The sequence below is a fragment of the Salmo salar genome, chromosome 05 (assembly GCF_965601325.2).
Source record: "Salmo salar chromosome 05, fSalSal1, whole genome shotgun sequence".
NCBI classification, from domain to species: Eukaryota; Metazoa; Chordata; class Actinopteri; order Salmoniformes; family Salmonidae; genus Salmo; species Salmo salar.
This window is the reverse complement of record NC_138295.1, coordinates 61,772,429-61,790,329: the sequence shown is the minus strand read 5'-3', so window position 1 is coordinate 61,790,329 and position 17,901 is coordinate 61,772,429. Positions and strand designations below refer to the sequence as shown.

The 17,901-nt window shown below is 42.3% G+C and overlaps 1 protein-coding gene across 1 annotated transcript in view; it reads right to left on the bottom strand.

Moving 5' to 3' along the window:
• Window positions 1-13,353, bottom strand: part of LOC106605354 (SH3 domain-binding protein 5) — a 30,825-nt gene extending 17,472 nt beyond the window's left edge. Inside the window, exons 1-3 of the mRNA XM_014200875.3 lie at window positions 12,997-13,353; window positions 12,329-12,391; window positions 9,110-9,238 (exon numbers count right to left, since the gene is read on the bottom strand). Coding sequence (XP_014056350.2) covers window positions 9,110-9,238; window positions 12,329-12,391; window positions 12,997-13,074 — 270 coding nt within the window. The 5' untranslated portion in view covers window positions 13,075-13,353. The remainder of the gene's footprint in view (window positions 1-9,109; window positions 9,239-12,328; window positions 12,392-12,996) is intronic.
• Between the last annotated feature and the right edge of the window lie 4,548 nt (window positions 13,354-17,901).

The window sequence follows — 17,901 nt, the reverse complement described above, 5'->3', positions numbered from 1 at the left end:
ATAGGGAAAGAGAGGAAGAGTGTTTGTTGCATGATTGATTCAGGACTGCTGTGTTAAGAAGGGCTCTGCTCCAGTCACCACTGTGAGGTTGATTAACTCAACCATGTTAGAGAGGCAGCCATTTACTGTACCACTGACTCATTTCAACCTCAACCGCTTTGTAATGCTCCCAACCACACCATCGAACGATGAGACCTGTGATGTGTGTGGTGTGTGAGACCAGTGCCCTAGAATCGTGCTATGCAGTCGGGTCCCACTGACTTCTTGTTGCAGAGCTCAGCATAGTATGACAGACAAGCGAGCCCTGCACTTGTTCATAATTAAGATCCCTGCCAACCTAGTCTGGAAATAAGAGCCATGGAGTTAAGTCTCAATCCTTCAAGTATGTGCCAAACTCTTATTGAACCCCTGAACACATCATGGCTTCATACCATTGCTTTCAGTGAAATAACTGGGCCAGTAGATGCAGGGGCGCAACTTTGGTTTTAGTGAGGGGGACATAACCTGGGCATCTGAAGCTAATTTTATGCATTTCTACTAGGGCTGTCACCGACAAAAAAAAGAGTAGAGAGTAGTCTTTTCTTTCGACCAATTGATTGGTTGACATTTTAAAATTTGTATTTTTCTATATATAGACACACCCTATATGTGTTTTGACAAAATCAGCTACAGTTGAAGTCTTATGTTTACATACAACTTAGCCAAATACATTTAAACTCAGTTTTTCACAATTCCTGACATTTAATCCTAGTAAAAATTCCCTGACTTAGGTCAGTTAGGATCACCACTTTATTTTAACAATGTGAAATGTCAGAATAATAGTAGAGATAAGGATTTATTTCAGCCTTTATTTCTTTCATCACATTCCCAGTGGGTCAGAAGTTTACATACACTTAATTAGTATTCGGAAGCATTGCCTTTAAATTGTTTAACTTGGGTCAACGTTTCGGGTAGCCTTTCACAAGCTTCCCACAATAAGTTGGGTGAATGTTGGCCCATGCCTCCTGACAGAGCTGGTGTAACTGATTCAGGTTTGTATGCCTCCTTGCTCCCTCATGCTTTTTCAGTTCTGCCCACACATTTTCTATGGGATTGAGGTCAGGGCTTTGTGATGGCCACTCCAATACCTTGACTTTGTTGTCCTTAAGCTATTTTGCCACAACTTTGTAAGTATGCTTGGGGTCATTGTCCATTTGGAAGACCCATTTGCGACCAAGCTTTAACTTCCTGACTGATGTCTAGAAACGTTGCTTCAATATATACTCGTACTTTTCCTTCCACATGATGCCATCTATTTTGTGAAGTGCACCAGTCCCTCCTGCAGCAAAACACCACCACAACATGATGCTGCCACCCCCGTGCTTCACGGTTGGGATGGTGTTCTTCGGCTTGCAAGGCTCCCCCTTTTTCCTCCTAACATAACGATGGTCATTATGGTCAAACAGTTCTATTTTTGTTTCATCAGACCAGAGGACATTTCTCCAAAAAGTACAATCTTTGTCACTATGTGCAGTTGCAAACCGTAGTATGGCTTTTTTTAATGGCAGTTTTGGAGCAGTGGGTTCTTCCTTGCTGAGCTGCCTTTCAGGTTATGTCGATATAGGACTCGTTTTATTGTGGATACAGATACTTTTGTACCTGTTTCCTCCAGCATCTTCACAAGGTCCTTTGCTGTTGTTCTGAGATTGATTTGCACTTTTCGCACCAAAGTACGTTCATCTCTAGGAGACAGAACGTGTCTCCTTCCTGAGCGGTATGACGGCTAAGTGGTCCCATGGTGTTTATACTTGCGTACTAGTGTTTGTACAGATGAACATGGTACCTTCAGGCGTTTGGAAATTGCTCCCAATGATGAACCAGACTTGTGGAGGTCTACAATTTCTTTCTGAGGTCTTGGCTGATTTCTTTTGATTTTCCCATGATGTCAAGCAAAGAGGCACTGAGTTTGAAGATAGGCCTTGAAATACATCCACAGGTACACCTCCAATCGACTCAAATGATGTCAATTAGCCTAACAGATGCTTCTAAAGCCATGACATCATTTTCTGGAATTTTCCAAGCTGTTTAAAGGCACAGTCAATTTAGTGTATGTAAACTTCTGACCCACTGGAATTATGATACAGTGAATGATAAGTGAAATAATGTTTCTGTAAACAATTGTTGGAAAAATTACTTGTGTCATCCACAAAGTAGATGTCCTAACCAACTTGCCAAAACTATAGTTTGTTAACAAGAAATTTGTGGAGTGGTTGAAAAACGAGTTTTAATGACTCCAACTAAGTGTATGTAAACTTCTGACTTCAACTGTATATGTACTGAACTTGTTTGATGCTTTAAGCAGACTGTTTGATTAAATAATTAAGACACACAAATGACTCAAGAGAGAGCCAGAGATCAAGATTGCCTAGCCAGAAAAAAACAAAACAATTTATTTTCCCTGCTGCTCCCGCTTCGCAGAATTACACTCCTGAAGTTGCCGGTAATAGGCTACACCAGCACTCGGCAATCTTTTCCATTTGGAGGGCCAATTTATCTTACCCTTTCTACCAATCTGCGTGCTAGTTATGATTTTCATATGCACATTTTCATGGAACAGTTTAATTTCATTTACAAGTCTTTCAATGTCAAAATCATTGTCTGTGGTTAATCTACATTCTATCTAAATCTAAATGAAAATGATAAAAATCTAAAAGTTACTTTTATTGCCATTGCCAACTACGTAAAAATAGCGTACATAAAGCCAACACATAAAAACATTGCAGCCTGCAGGTAGAAAATATCCTGATAAAAATAAATATCCTATAAATCACATTGGCTATGCATGCCCTGTCTGCAACAAACTTGAAACATTGTATCAACTATCAACTGGGTCACCCAGAAACTCATGCTAGCAAACTTGAAACACTGTATAAAATATTCTGGGCCCTCAGAGTTTCCCGCACCAGTGAGCTCAGGACAGACACAGCTGTAGGCCATTTGTGCCATTTGTGCAAGTAATCAGGTATTTTACGACGTTTCCACTGGATCAAAGCTTTACATTTTTCACTTTCATGTCAAGTGTTTATTGAATGGGAGAGAGCTGGAAATATTGTTCAAATACTTTGAGGAACTTTTGTCATTCTCAATTGATTCCAAAAACAGACTTTGTTTACTTGCTGTTGAGGTGAAGAATAATTACTGGTAGAAGCTCCACAGCTCATTATAGGAACATTTATGAGCCTATATTTGTGTGTAGGCCAGGTAAATTAGTCCTACTTCTATATGCGTAATCAGGTGTGCATCCTTAGTTGACAGGAGCGTTTCAAACAAAAGACGATTAATACATTGACAAAACTCGTAAATGGAATGAAATAAAAACTTGTTTCTGACAAGTGTAGCATAGGTTGTGAGTTCACATATCCACTCCGAAAATAAGAACAATAAATGACTGCAATTAAAATATATTCAATGCCTTAACAGAAATTACCACAAACAAATATCGCAGATTAGAAATTATATGAATTAACGGTAAATGTAGTCTACTACTGGTGATATATGTAATGGGGAATCGATAAGACACTGCAAACATTGCACACAATGAAGTTATGAAACAATGAATACCCACGAAATGGCTGGAAGAGAGCGCATTCTGGAGAGAGACGTGCCTTGTGCATCTGAGCCACAATCCCCATATTCTTGGACCGTGCCATCCCCGCGGCCTCCTCAATGGATTAGTCCACTGAGACCGGCGCAAATCAGACCGGTGTCTCGTGTGCCAATGAAAAAAATAATCTATTTGCAACTGCTCGACTTAAAAATATCTTGGGTTTTCAATACAGACCCATTTTGTCATAAAGTATTCCATATAAGGCACCCAAACCTTATGAAAGTTGCACAGTGTACCCTTAATCTTGTAATAAATCAAATCTAGTGATGCATAACTTGACATTTATGCCATCCATTGTGACATTCTGGGAGGATAACCAACCTTCCAATTAGGGCTGCACATTTTGGGGAATATTCAGGGGTGGAAACCTTCCGTGGGAATTAACGGGAATATATGCGAATTTACAGGAATATATACAAATTAATATTAATACCATTTAAATGTAGATTTTTTTGCATTGGATATATTTACCTTATCATAAGTAGACATAATTGCAAATTATTAAATCCTTCCAATAGAAAAATCTATTTAGTTACGAATTGAACTTTAATTAAATGAGTTGACTTTTCACATGGGATGATTCCACTGAACAACAAAAGGGAATATTGAATGATCCCCAATGATCCATCGCATCTCCCAAAAACGTTTTCAACATACATCTGTAAAATTATAGTCTAGAAACTAAAGCTTTGGTTGTCTTCCTCTCAGGCTTCTCCCTGGACCACCTCTTGAAAATCAGACTCTGAGGCCTCATCTTCACTGTCACTTTCCAACCTTGTTGAGGATGGCTCGTTGTCAGGCTCAAAAAGCCTCAAATCTTCCCAGATGGCAACAAATGTATTGGTCTGCCTGTTGCGTGCTTTGGTGTGTGTGTTCCCAAACAAGGACCAGTTGCAACCTGAGGCGGCTGATATTGGTGGGATTTGGAGGATGATGGAGGCAACAGAGTAAAGAGCCTCAGATCCACAAAGTCCTTTCCACCAGGTGGTTGATGAGATATGTTGGCACGACTGCCATATTGCATCTCCATCCCAAAGCCCTTGCTTGGAAGTGTACTTTGCCAGACTGCCAAGATCCTTGCCCTCATCCAGGCCAAGGTGGTGAGACATGGTAGTGATGACACCATAGGCCTTGTTGATCTCTGTACCAGACAGGATGCTCTTGCCAGCATACTTGGGGTCCAACATGTATGCTGCGGCGTGTATGGGCTTCAGGTAGAAGTCTTTACGCTTTTTTATTTATTTCAGAACTGCAGTTTCCTCTGCTTGGAGCAACAATGAAGTGGGCAGGGCAGTACGGATTTCTTCTCTTACTTGGCTCCATATCGGCAGACTGTGATATGGCAATTTCTTGGAAAGACTCTGATGACAGCACCACCCCAACGGGTGTTGCTGGGCAGCTTCAATGTGGTGCTCTTATTCTTCTCACTTTGCTTGGTGAGGTAGATTCCTGCTATAACTTGATGACCCTTCACATACCAAACAATTTCCTTGGCTCTCTTGTAGAGTGTATCCATTGTTTTCAGTGTGATGATGTCCTTGAGGAGCAGATTTAATGCATGAGCAGCACAGCCAATGGGTGTGATGTGAGGGTAGGACTCCTCCACTTTAGACCAAGCAGCCTTCATGTTCGCAGCATTGTCTGTCACCAGTGAAAATACCTTCTGTGGTCCAAGGTCATTGATGACTGCCTTCAGCTCTTCTGCAATATAGAGACGGGTGTGTCTGTTGTCCCTTGTGTCTGTGCTCTTGTAGAATACTGGTTGAGGGGTGGAGATGATGTAGTTAATTATTACTTGCCCACGCAAATCCGACCACCCATCAGAGATGATTGCAATTCAGTCTGCTTTCTCTATGATTTGCTTGACCTTCAATTGAACTCTGTTGAACTCTGCATCCAGCAAATTAGTAAATAAAGCATGTCTGGGGTAGGGGTGTATGCTGGGCGAAGAACATTCAGAAATCTCTTCCAATACACATTGCCTGTGAGCATCAGAGGTGAACCAGTTGCATACACAGCTTGAACAAGACATTCATCAGCATTTCTCTGACTACATTCCTCCATTGAGTCAAAAAGACTTCTCATTCCAGGAGGATAATGAGCTGTTGCTATCAATAAGGTGTCTGATTCATCATTTTCACCTCGAATAGAAGTAGAGGGACTTTTGTCAGAGGTTGCTTGTTGTGAGCGCTGATGGAACTTTATGCACATCTTTGTTGCAATCTTCACATATGATTTGGCACAATATTTGCAAATGTACACAGATTTTCTTTCTACATTAGCTGCAGTGAAATGTCTCTACACGTCAGATAGTGCCTGTGGCATTTTCCTGTAAAGATTAGGAAAAAAATTGTAAAAAAACCCAAATACAATTCCATGTACAGATAAATAGTTAAGCAGTTAGATTAAACAACTCCTTTGTAAGATAAATGTTTTAAAATTAAACATGTATGGAAACAGGTGAATTAACACTCCTCAGTTAGCAGGCTCAAACAAGCTAAAACCCACATTGTAGCAAAAACTAACTAGCAGAAATTGTTAACAAGTTCGAAATGATTTAAACACACTTTTCTGTAGGCTACTACTTACTAGTTAACAAAAAATCATGTATGTCATATAAAATATATTCACCCCACCCAGTATTGTAATCAAAACTTACCAGAAAGCATGTAGTCCTTGGCTCAGACAGTGTAGTAGTGCGGGCTCAATAGCATCTCATTAATGTGCAAGATCTTGAGAATCAGCTGTACATGTGATGGAAGAGTGCACTGCACATGTGATGGAAGAATGCACTGTGCATGCAGAGGGTTGCAATTCTATTGAATTGGGGATAGTTTAACCAAAATATGCCACAAGACCTAGAATTGCCTTATGTGTATCCCACAAAAAAAGTTCACTGTTATAAGCCAACTTTTTTGATGAATTTAAGCAAAATTCCCCAAATTCCCAGGCTTAACTTCCCATGGAAAGATTCCGACCCTTTGCAACCCTACTTCCAATTAATAGCAATGCATTTCTTAGCCACTACAAATGCTAGGTTACACAGTTTCTTCTGATAACAGTCTCCAGTATCAACATTTCCACGCAAACAAAAACAGGGAGAAGGGAGAATATGTAGACATGCTGAGATAAAAGAACATACTCTTTGCCAGAATTCAGCCAGCCTTCACAAGATCATAACATATGCAAATATGTCCCCTTCTGTGTTTTTTTATATTTCAAATATGTCCCCCCCGTCCCCAATGAAAGTTGCGCCCCTGAGTAGATGTGCGAAAGGTAGACAGAGGAACTCATACTATCCAATATCCTCAAACTTAGAATAACTTCCTTTTTCCATAAGGGAACTTCATTTGTGTTGTCAGGGGCATTAACATAAATCACAACCTCACAAAGCTGCATTCTCATTAAGAAGCCATATAGAGGTTGCCTGAATGAGAGGAACAAAGCAGAGCCAAGAACACCACAGGGAACAAAATAAAAGAAGTGAAGAACGGTTGGCCTTTAAAAACCTTTTCACGTCTGGTTTGGTCCCAGCGATTCCTCTCTGACTGTTTACAGCTGCAGGGCTCTTATCTAGATGAGCAGGTGGAAGCAGATCTCCTCTAACAGTAACTACGGCTTTGCAGAATAAGGAACCAAGATCACAGCTTCACGCAGAGCCACTCCACCCCCGTGATTTAGAAATGTTGTGGTGGTCAACCTGGTATCAAAAAGTACGCAATGGTGCTGGTTTTAATGAATCCCAAAGAAACTAGGCAAACAGAATGCGAACTAGGCAAATAAAGCGGTTCCAATATACACTGCTCAAAAAAATAAAGGGAACACTTAAACAACACATCCTAGATCTGAATGAAATAAATAATCTTATTAAATACTTTTTTCTTTACATAGTTGAATGTGCTGACAACAAAATCACACAAAAATAATCAATGGAAATCCAATTTATCAACCCATGGAGGTCTGGATTTGGAGTCACACTCAAAATTAAAGTGGAAAACCACACTACAGGCTGATCCAACTTTGATGTAATGTCCTTAAAACAAGTCAAAATGAGGCTCAGTAGTGTGTGTGGCCTCCACGTGCCTGTATGACCTCCCTACAACGCCTGGGCATGCTCCTGATGAGGTGGCGGATGGTCTCCTGAGGGATCTCCTCCCAGACCTGGACTAAAGCATCCGCCAACTCCTGGACAGTCTGTGGTGCAACGTGGCGTTGGTGGATGGAGCGAGACATGATGTCCCATATGTGCTCAATTGGATTCAGGTCTGGAGAACGGGCAGGCCAGTCCATAGCATCAATGCCTTCCTCTTGCAGGAACTGCTGACACACTCCAGCCACATGAGGTCTAGCCTTGTCTTGCATTAGGAGGAACCCAGGGCCAACCGCACCAGCATATGGTCTCACAAGGGGTCTGAGGATCTCATCTCGGTACCTAATGGCAGTCAGGCCACCGCTGGTGAGCACATGGAGGGCTGTGCGGCCCCCCAAAGAAATGCCACCCCACACCATGACTGACCCACCGCCAAACCGGTCATGCTGGAGGATGTTGCAGGCAGCAGAACGTTCTCCACGGCGTCTCCAGACTCTGTCACGTCTGTCACGTGCTCAGTGTGAACCTGCTTTCATCTGTGAAGAGCACAGGGCGCCAGTGGCGAATTTGCCAATCTTGGTGTTCTCTGGCAAATGCCAAACGTCCTGCACGGTGTTGGGCTGTAAGCACAACCCCCACCTGTGGACGTCGGACCCTCATACCACCCTCGTGGAGTCTGTTTCTGACCGTTTGAGCAGACACATCCACATTTGTGGCCTGCTGGAGGTCATTTTGCAGGGCTCTGGCAGTGCTTCTCCTGCTCCTCCTTGCACAAAGGCGGAGGTAGCGGTCCTGCTGCTGGGTTGTTGCCCTCCTACGGCCTCCTCCACGTCTCCTGATGTACTGGCCTGTCTCCTGGTAGCGCCTCCATGCTCTGGACACTACGCTGACAGACACAGCAAACCTTCTTGCCACAGCTCGCATTGATGTGCCATCCTGGATGAGCTGCACTACCTGAGCCACTTGTGTGGGTTGTAGACACCGTCTCATGCTACCACTAGAGTGAAAGCACCGCCAGCATTCAAAAGTGACCAAAACATCAGCCAGGAAGCATAGGAACTGAGAAGTGGTCTGTGGTCACCCCCTGCAGAACCACTCCTTTATTGGGGGTGTCTTGCTTATTGCCTATAATTTCCACCTGTTGTCTATTCCATTTGCACAACAGCATGTGAAATGTATTGTCAATCAGTGTTGCTTCCTAAGTGGACAGTTTGATTTCACAGAAGTGTGATTGACTTGGAGTTACATTGTGTTGTTTAAGTGTTCCCTTTATTTTTTTGAGCAGTATATAAAAGATTTTGGACTGTTTCTTAGATCAATATGAGCAGAGACCCCCAGCCCGTAGTCCCCCTGTCCACCCAGTGGTGTCTCACCTGTCTGGCCACTCTCCGGGCCTCCCAGTAGGGTTTGGACTCCTCCACCGCCTTCCCAATCTTCTTGACCAGCTCATCCAGCTTCACCGTGGCCTCAACCAGCACCGTGCGGAACTTCTGCCTGGCATCCTGGAGAGAAACAGGGAGAAAGGGTTAACTAGAACTGTAGTGAACTTCCAACACTTTGTTTGCTATGAATATTCACAAAGGTAATAGAAGACTCAACGCTCATCTCGATGTTAAGACGATGACATCATTACGTCATTGTTCTTAACCATTTAACCAACCGCTGTCACGCCCTGACCTGAGAGAGAGGGTTTGTTTCTCTATGTGGTTAGGTCAGGGTGTGGGGTGGGCATTCTATGTTTTGTATTTCTTTGTGTTGGGCCGGGTATGGTTCCTAACCAGAGGCAGCTGTCTATCGTTGTCTCTGATTAGGAACCATACTTAGTCAGCCTTTTTCCCACCTGTGTTTGTGGGATCTTATTTTTGTATTGCTTTGTGTGCCTACAGAACGTGACGGTCGTATTTTCTTTGTTCATTACTTTTTATCGTATTCTGAGTTAATAAATCACAAGATGAACATATTCCACGCTGCACCTTGGTCGACTCCTTTTGACGATCGTTACAACCGCAGTTAACAATTGACAGCAAATATTAAGTTAGACGCAACAGGATTTCACAAAACCAGAGTATTCAGTCAGACTCTTAAGGTAATTAAATTCATTTTGATGTACGAGTCGGGGCTCCCCCTCCTTCGATTCTAAGAATTGAAAAGGCCAGTGTCCTAAAATTGCATTAGTCTATTATCAAGTTAACATGGGCAGCTATGTCGATGTAACCTTCAGACAGAAGCAAACAGGCAATTAACAAATAAATGGCCATTTGAAAATTATCATAGGAAATAGCCTTTTATGCGACACACCATCAGCTACTGTTAATGTTTATGCATCGGTCATGGTGGTCAGATGTAAAAGCCCCCAGCTAAGCATGCTGATAAAGCCAATAACAGGCCTCCATTCAATCATATCAAACCTCATCTAATCTAGTCCAAAACATTAATTCGCCTTGCAACCGTTTTAGATAAGGCAGATGAGATTTTTCTGAGAACAAGCAAGTGGGGTCAAGTGTGACTTCCAGAAGGAGACATCATGGTGGACAGAAATCAAAAACAAGCATTAAAACAGATTCCTGGAGATGTCAGTGTGGAAAAAATATATTGCACTTATGCAATAAGTTTATTGGATTGTTTTCAATTCTTTGAAAGGTTAAATATGTAAAGAGACTTTATATGAATCTGCACCAGTGTTCTGGACTAAGATATCCTTCCTATTACCATTTCAAATCTGAGGGATAGAAGGCCAATTGTGAAAACGTCGCAGGGACACACACTTCCTGAGAGATCATCAGTCATCCTGCAACAAGCTGGCATCTGAGGACAAACACCATGTCCGGAAGCAACCCCTAGCTCCTGAACCCTAGGCTCCTTCCCATTCAGTGTGTATGCAGATCAAGGAACCAAATACAGTGATGGCTCCACCACCGCTGTTTGCCATTTGCTACACTTTGTTACTTGCTGTTCTGCTGGCCCAACATGGTTGTTTACTGTACTCTGTCAGACTGGAATTCTGCCGCGGTTATCAGATACCTGCCATCCTGGAGAGAAAAACAGCCTTTACATGAACTCCCAACCTCCTGCATAGCAAGAGGCCACCGTCGGGGAGGCACCATGCATTATTTCAGTCTCAGAACAACAAGGGGGAGTTGTTGGGTATGAAAACTGTACAGCGTGTGTGAACAGGCCATGCAAACCATCTATTTCTCAATAGAAAAAATTCAGAGGATGGGGTCCCCCCTTGCTCCATCTCTCCTCATAATGCATTTCCTCCCCCACTCTCTCCCTCTACTCCGTCCCCTTTTTTTCTGTTCTCATTTCCACCATCTCCCTCTTTTTCTCCTCTAGCGTGAGTGACAGGGCAGCGGGTTGACAGGGTACAGTGGCAGTCTCTCCGTCCCTCACACATCAGAGGTTACAGTACAGTGCAGTCTCTCCGTCCCTCACACCTCAGAGGTTACAGTACAGTGCAGTCTACAGCCATTGTTTTGCTTTTGCCCTTGTCATAAAAGCAGTCACACGTGCTCCTTGATCTTATCAATACAAGCACTACAGCCAATGGTCCATTACCAGGACATTATAATAGGCCTTCATCCACTGGGCTCTGCTGCTGACTACCATCACTCCATCAACACCAGAAGCTCTGCCAAATCTGCACTGAGCAGTAGTTAGGGGGTGCTGCAGCACCCTCAGCACCCCTACGTCCCTCGGGTATGTACTTGAGAAGTGGTTAGAGAAATGGTGAATCAGTACATCTGTGTGTTTATCCCCTTTAAAGTCAAATGCATTAAAAAAGTTGGACATCAACCCTTGCTCTCAGAAAAAATCCATACTGGATAATATTTTGTTTGTGTTTGTGTGTCTGATGCAGGGTTTCCACAGAGGCCTTTATCTGATATTTTAAGACATTCATTTTGTTTACAGATCGGTGGAGCCATCGGTAAGGACTCAAGTCCATGTCAAATAGACACGCTTCACCGATTGGCGCACCACTTAATCCAACGGCAGACAGCTGTGCACTGAGAGACCACATCAAACTGGGTCTACAAATAAACAGATTTGACCATGATCCGCTGACTCAACAACACAGAGGGGGTATATCTGAACTCGAAAAACAAGTAAGTATTCGACAAGCACTCATTGAACCTCAAGATCAATGGAAACATTGCACTTTAAGTTCTTTAAGCTTTATGCTGCTCAAGTCAGTGAGGATCCAGTAAACATTAGAAATGGCAGGTATTTTATAGACTGAATGCCTCCTTTGACCTCAACGGATGTGCTAAAGAGACTTTTACCTTAATACAGTTTCAAAAAGGTATATGACTGACAGAGCTGCGTGCCACTACTTTAGTGACATTTAACAGCATCCAAAGATCAACACCCTGCAACATAAACCACCTCAATGACCTGAACAAATCATCTTTCATATGCAGAGGTCAATGTCTAACGTTTGAAAGGAATTCTTTGATAGTGGGTCACCTTGTAATTGTCAATCAGTGTCTGCCATGTGGTGCACTTTGGAGGGAGAAAGTATGTCAAACTTTAAAGTGTGTGTGTGTGTGGGGGGGGGGGGGGGGGGGGGGGGGGGGGGGGGACTGTTTTACCTCCAGTTGTGTCTCACATCTGTTGATGTCATCTGTAGACTGGTTGAGTTTCTCCAGTTCTCCCTGTAAGAAAGAGAGCAAAGGACAATATTGAGCAACACCAAGAGAAAGGAATGTAATACAGTATCTGGGAAGTGTGCAACATCTGGAATGTGTTACACTTGTATGAAATACTAGACTGGACAATAGAAGTTAGCCAGAGTGATGGTTTGAACAAACACAAGAATCAGCTACTCTCTGATTTATGGATATATTAAATGCCTGTTTAAGGTTAAACAATGTTATTTTTCAACCAATTAATAGCCTAATACACAGCAGAAGGTATGAACAGATGAACATAGTATTTGAGTGCCAGGCCTTTACTCCCAAGCATTCCATTAAATCAGAAACAAGTTTGGCTAACGCCCATCATTAACTTAACCAGTAGGCCTACATCGCAACTAAGTCAAGTACAATATAGACATTTTGTTCAAGGTAGACAGACACTCATGATAAATCAATACATTAATAAAATAAACAAATTAAATACCCCAAATCAGATAGACTTTCTGCCAGTGATAATACATACTCGTAAAATGTCCATTGAATAGTGAATGTATCAAATGCAGTTAAATTAATTGATTAGTTAGTCTCAATTGAAACAAAGCGCAATTGTTATTATAACGTACCTGAATTCTTGGGTCCACCTCCTCTTCTTCGTATTCCGAATCTTCGTCAGACCTATTTTCTTTCTCCAAATTGTCCATTCTGGATGATAAAGCAGACTGTGTGCTGTCGGAGCGAACAAAGCCAATTTCCAAGAGACGTTCTAACGGCGAAACGGGAATTTCTAGAACACTCTCAATCACACTGCAACGTTAGCAATGATACAAACGATTTTTGAAATATGTATATGTATATCAAAGCGATATACAGGAAACTGAAAGACAAAATACTGATATTCGTCTTATATGTCAATTGACAGAGCAGCGCTCTGTCTGCGTCCAATACCGAGCCACTGAGCCAGTGATGATGAAATGACTTGTGTACGGGTTTCTACAGCGTAACGTTACGCCCCTTCTACTCTCCAAACGGATGCATTTCTATATTTATGTACCATCAGAGACTACTTACTGTGTGGTAAAACAGTTATAACAAGCTGAATATACAATTGGGGAAACTCAATACCTTTTTTATAAATGTCTTTAATATATATTTATTCCCAGAATAGAATGTTCCAGATTTCAGATAATAATGAATGAAATTGGTATTTAATGAATACCCTCAGATATTCATTTCCCCTACATTCCATAAAGGCAGGTTAGCCATACCCAACCAGATACCCTCTTTTTATTAGCCAACTCCAAAATACCAGATACTCTCTATTCTAGACTCACTTTTTCCAATGATCAGATACCATATACTGTATACTCATAACATAAGTAGCCCAGTAATGAGCATTGTAACACCATAAGAAATGCATGATACAGTGAATGAATGGGGGAAATCCTATAGATTAAACATGCTATTTTGGTCTGTTAGGTCTGGATTTAAATAGAGTTCAAGAACAATCTGAGGATGTATCATTCATAGAAATAGAATTATATTTCTATGGTATCATGCACATCAGTTGTGTACAGTAGGCCTATATTAGATAAATACTCACCCCAAGTAATATCAATATGGGAAATGGCCTATGTAATCAAAACCTTCTGTTATATTGATTTATAGCTTCCAGCTTTTTATAACAATTCCTTCAAGTTGAAATTATACCCAAAATGAGGCACATTTATGTTCAAAAATCATGTAAAAATGCATTATTTCCAGCCATACGATCTGTGTTTCAGAGGTTGAGATGCTGTTGTGTAAAACACACAGCAATCATGATAGCCATGACTCATTTGGGACTTTTTACATCTGAGTGGAACTGTCCCCTTTTTTCATAGACATTTTTGATCTAAATCTTTTTAAATCTCACTTTCTCTCAATCTAAGGTAATGGAATGCCTGGTATGTAAATGTAATGTGTCGGTGGTAATGTTATAAAGAGTTTGTGAAGCGACAGAGGCTTTGAATGACACCTATAAGTGCTATTGCTTGACATTAGAACATAAGGCTTGGTTATCATTCAACTTTAGAATGTTTTATTTCCAGTTATTTTACTGCAGTGCACTACGATGACAAGACAGACCTATCAATGCTATTGAGCCCATACAATCTAATCTTCCATTAGGTTCACTTCTTGTTAGCTGTGTTTGTCCCATCCTGATTCAGACACAATGTGACCCAGATATACTAAATATGATTAGATAGGCAAATAGCACATTCACATCATCAGTGAAGGACCCTTATCCTCAGACACAGTTCTGTTCAACAGCCCCTTTTGTTCATTAACCTCAGAATATAAGAGGTCCTTATCGGTGCTGCAGTGCGTGATTCGACAGCCGCGGATAGTAAGGTGAGCTACAGTACGTAAGTACAGGGAACTCAGACACGGCGCTGCCTTTAGGGCTGTTCCCATAGCTAGGACAGGAGGATAGCATCTCTGCAGTGTGGGACTAAACCCAGGTATTACACCCTCTTTTTCTCCCACACATACAAACACACACCACTTGGACTTGTATTCACACATGTACAGTCAACACAAACACATGTGCTTACTTACTCCTTCTTTCGCTCTCTCTTTTTCTCTCCCTCTCTCATACCCACATCCAGACACCCTTGTTTACATTCCCCATGCCCATCAGAGGGGAAAAGAGAGAAGCAGAGGATGGCTGGCAGGCAGACAGGCAGATTGAGGGGGGGTGATTTTTTTGACAGTTATGTAACTCAGACTGTCTGGCTGCTCACCTTAAAACCAGCGAACAGAGCAGCTAGAGCGGGCCTGTTAGAATCCCAGTTCGCTGACAGTGTCAATAATGAGACACGACGACGGGAGGAAGCAGATCAACCAGTCAGGAAAACCTCAATGACTTTTTCCACAGGGCTCCAATCTGATAGGGTCGTGTAGCGTTTGGAAAACCGTCTTGGAATACATCCGCTACCCATTCACAGACAGAGAATAACATGCCTCATTTAGGAGGAGAATCAAATATATTGTATACAGCCTTATGTAGGATGGCAGTGATCAGGCGGGGAATGGGAGTATGCAGTATATCAACAACCAATGTGAAATCAGGATTAGTATTTCAATAGGCATTCATAACTACATAGACTACAGTGTTTCTCCAATGCTTTTTTAAAACCATAAGCCCCAAAAAGCAACATCTAGGACTGTAAACACATGTATTTATTTATTTTACTGAAATCAATATAAGTCAATATCATTAAGGAAGGGATCCCTTCCTAGGTAATTATACAGGAAACAGTGTACTAGCCTTATCTCACAAGCCTATAGCTTCCCACATTACATCACTGCAACTACTATCAAAAGCACAAGGTAATCTACAGCAGTCAGCATGTCCTGTCCACCCAATGGAATTAGTCTGAATAACAGGATATGTCAAACCCCTCCAGATATAGAGTACTAGAAGGCTATGAGCTCTTGTGGAGCAGAGCTGACCTCAGCCTGAGCCTGTGCGAGAGTCTTTTCTACAGGAAGTGCCCTCTCTATAAAGGAAAAGACACAGCAATATAAGAGAGGAGGATCTTGGCATGGTCCTGTTTAGCAGGGCGGTACGTTCAGAACATTGAGGAGAGAGATGGATTGTGTAGAACGGACAACGCTGATAGATATGTACGATATTTGATCTCTGAGACACACTGAACATTCTTCCCAATTGAATAAGGAGAGAGTGAAAAAGAGAGGGGGGGGGGGGGGGAATATGTAATCATACGCTGCAATCCCTCCTATAACATTCCTCTTATGCAATATCATCACACTCATGGGGGCTCCACTTCACAAAACATTCCAGGTGCCTATAGCATCTTCATATACAAAGGATCCTAAGGGCTGATAAGGATCAGAGTGCTGTAAATGTTTAGGGGAAAAGTGCTAAGTGCTATAGCAGTGAGTGAATGTGGACTGGGTTACATTAAGAGAACATTATTGCGGGTAGAGGCTCATAATAATGATTCCCCTGGACCATCAGTAAGACCACTCGGTCACGCGATAGAAAGACGGGTGCCACTTGTTTGTGTGTGTGTGTGTGTACAGGCCGGATCAGGGTGTGTACCTGTGTCACGAACGTTATAATGGTGACAGGTGATTAGCAATGAGTGATGATGGGGACCTTGAATAGGACTGGGAGCACCTGTGTACTCCCTCAACGACTCATTGTGTTGCTATAGACTTCCTATTGACAGGATATGGAAATGGCGGGTACTGTGCTTATTCATTATCCACTTGGGCACACACTGGTTGAACCAACGTTGTTTCCACGTCATTTCATTGAACGTGGAATAGACGTTGAATTGAGTTCTGTACCCAGTGGGTAGGGTCGGTCTGACATGGGCGCTGCACTGATTATCTGATCTATAAATCAGCCCCTTTTCTAAACAAATGATAGATCTCTGTCAGAGATGAATGTCAGTGAAACTGTGCAAAGCCTTTCTCAGACTAATCTCTTGTGGACAGATATTAACATGGGCTCCCGAGTAGCGCAGCGGTCTAAGGCACTGCATCTCAGTGCAAAAGGTGTCACTACAGTCCCTGGTTTGATTCCAGGCTGAATCACATCCGGCTGTGATTGGGAGCCCCATAGGGCGGCGCACAATTGGCCCGGTGTAGACCGTCATTGTAAATAAGAATTTGTTCTTAACTGACTTGCCTAGTTAAATAAATGCAAGATTTTGGTTCTGGGTTGCCGAAATGATGCCCAGACCCACGTGAACCTACATGGTGATATAAAGAAGCCTTTTAAAACGGCAGTGCTTTGCCATCATCGACTGAAACAGTAAACCCAGAACAGGCTATAAAAAGCCAGAAGGGAGCTGGCCTTTGAGCCCCAAGTGTCAGCAGACAGTGTCTGGTGGGGTTGTGGCATTTCACTGAATGTCAGACTCCTCATGTACTGTGGATCCAGCTTCCCTCACGTTCCTGATGTGTGAGAGGAGTGACGCGTGTTCCCTTGTCTCATCTCCCAAAGGTGACATGGCACAAACCCACACTGACCCAGTCCACTGCTGGAAAGGGCAAACGCGTGGTGGGGTCAGTTCCACATGAAAAAATATACACACAAAAAACCTGCACGTGCACATACACAGAAACGTGCACACACACACACACACACACACACACACACAGGACAAGCACCTGTAGAGGTTTTTGAAAAGGTTACACGTGATTAAAATTTCAGTTGCTTGCTGCTGACTCATCCTACTACAGGGTCAAGGGTCACTTTGTGGTGTCACAGAAGGGTGGATTTGGAGGGGGGGAACAGAAAAAAGAGGTGGTCTCAAAAACTAATCCAGATGCTCGTTGTTCAGTGCCTAAAGACATAAAAGCAGAGGTATTCTCGTATGTAGTGGTAACTTAAAAATATCAGGAACTGTTACTGTTGCACTAAAAGAAATCCTGCCCACTCAAAATCATTAGGTGCATAATCTCGGACACCAAGAACTACAATCTTGCATAATTGTGTCAGATATGTTACA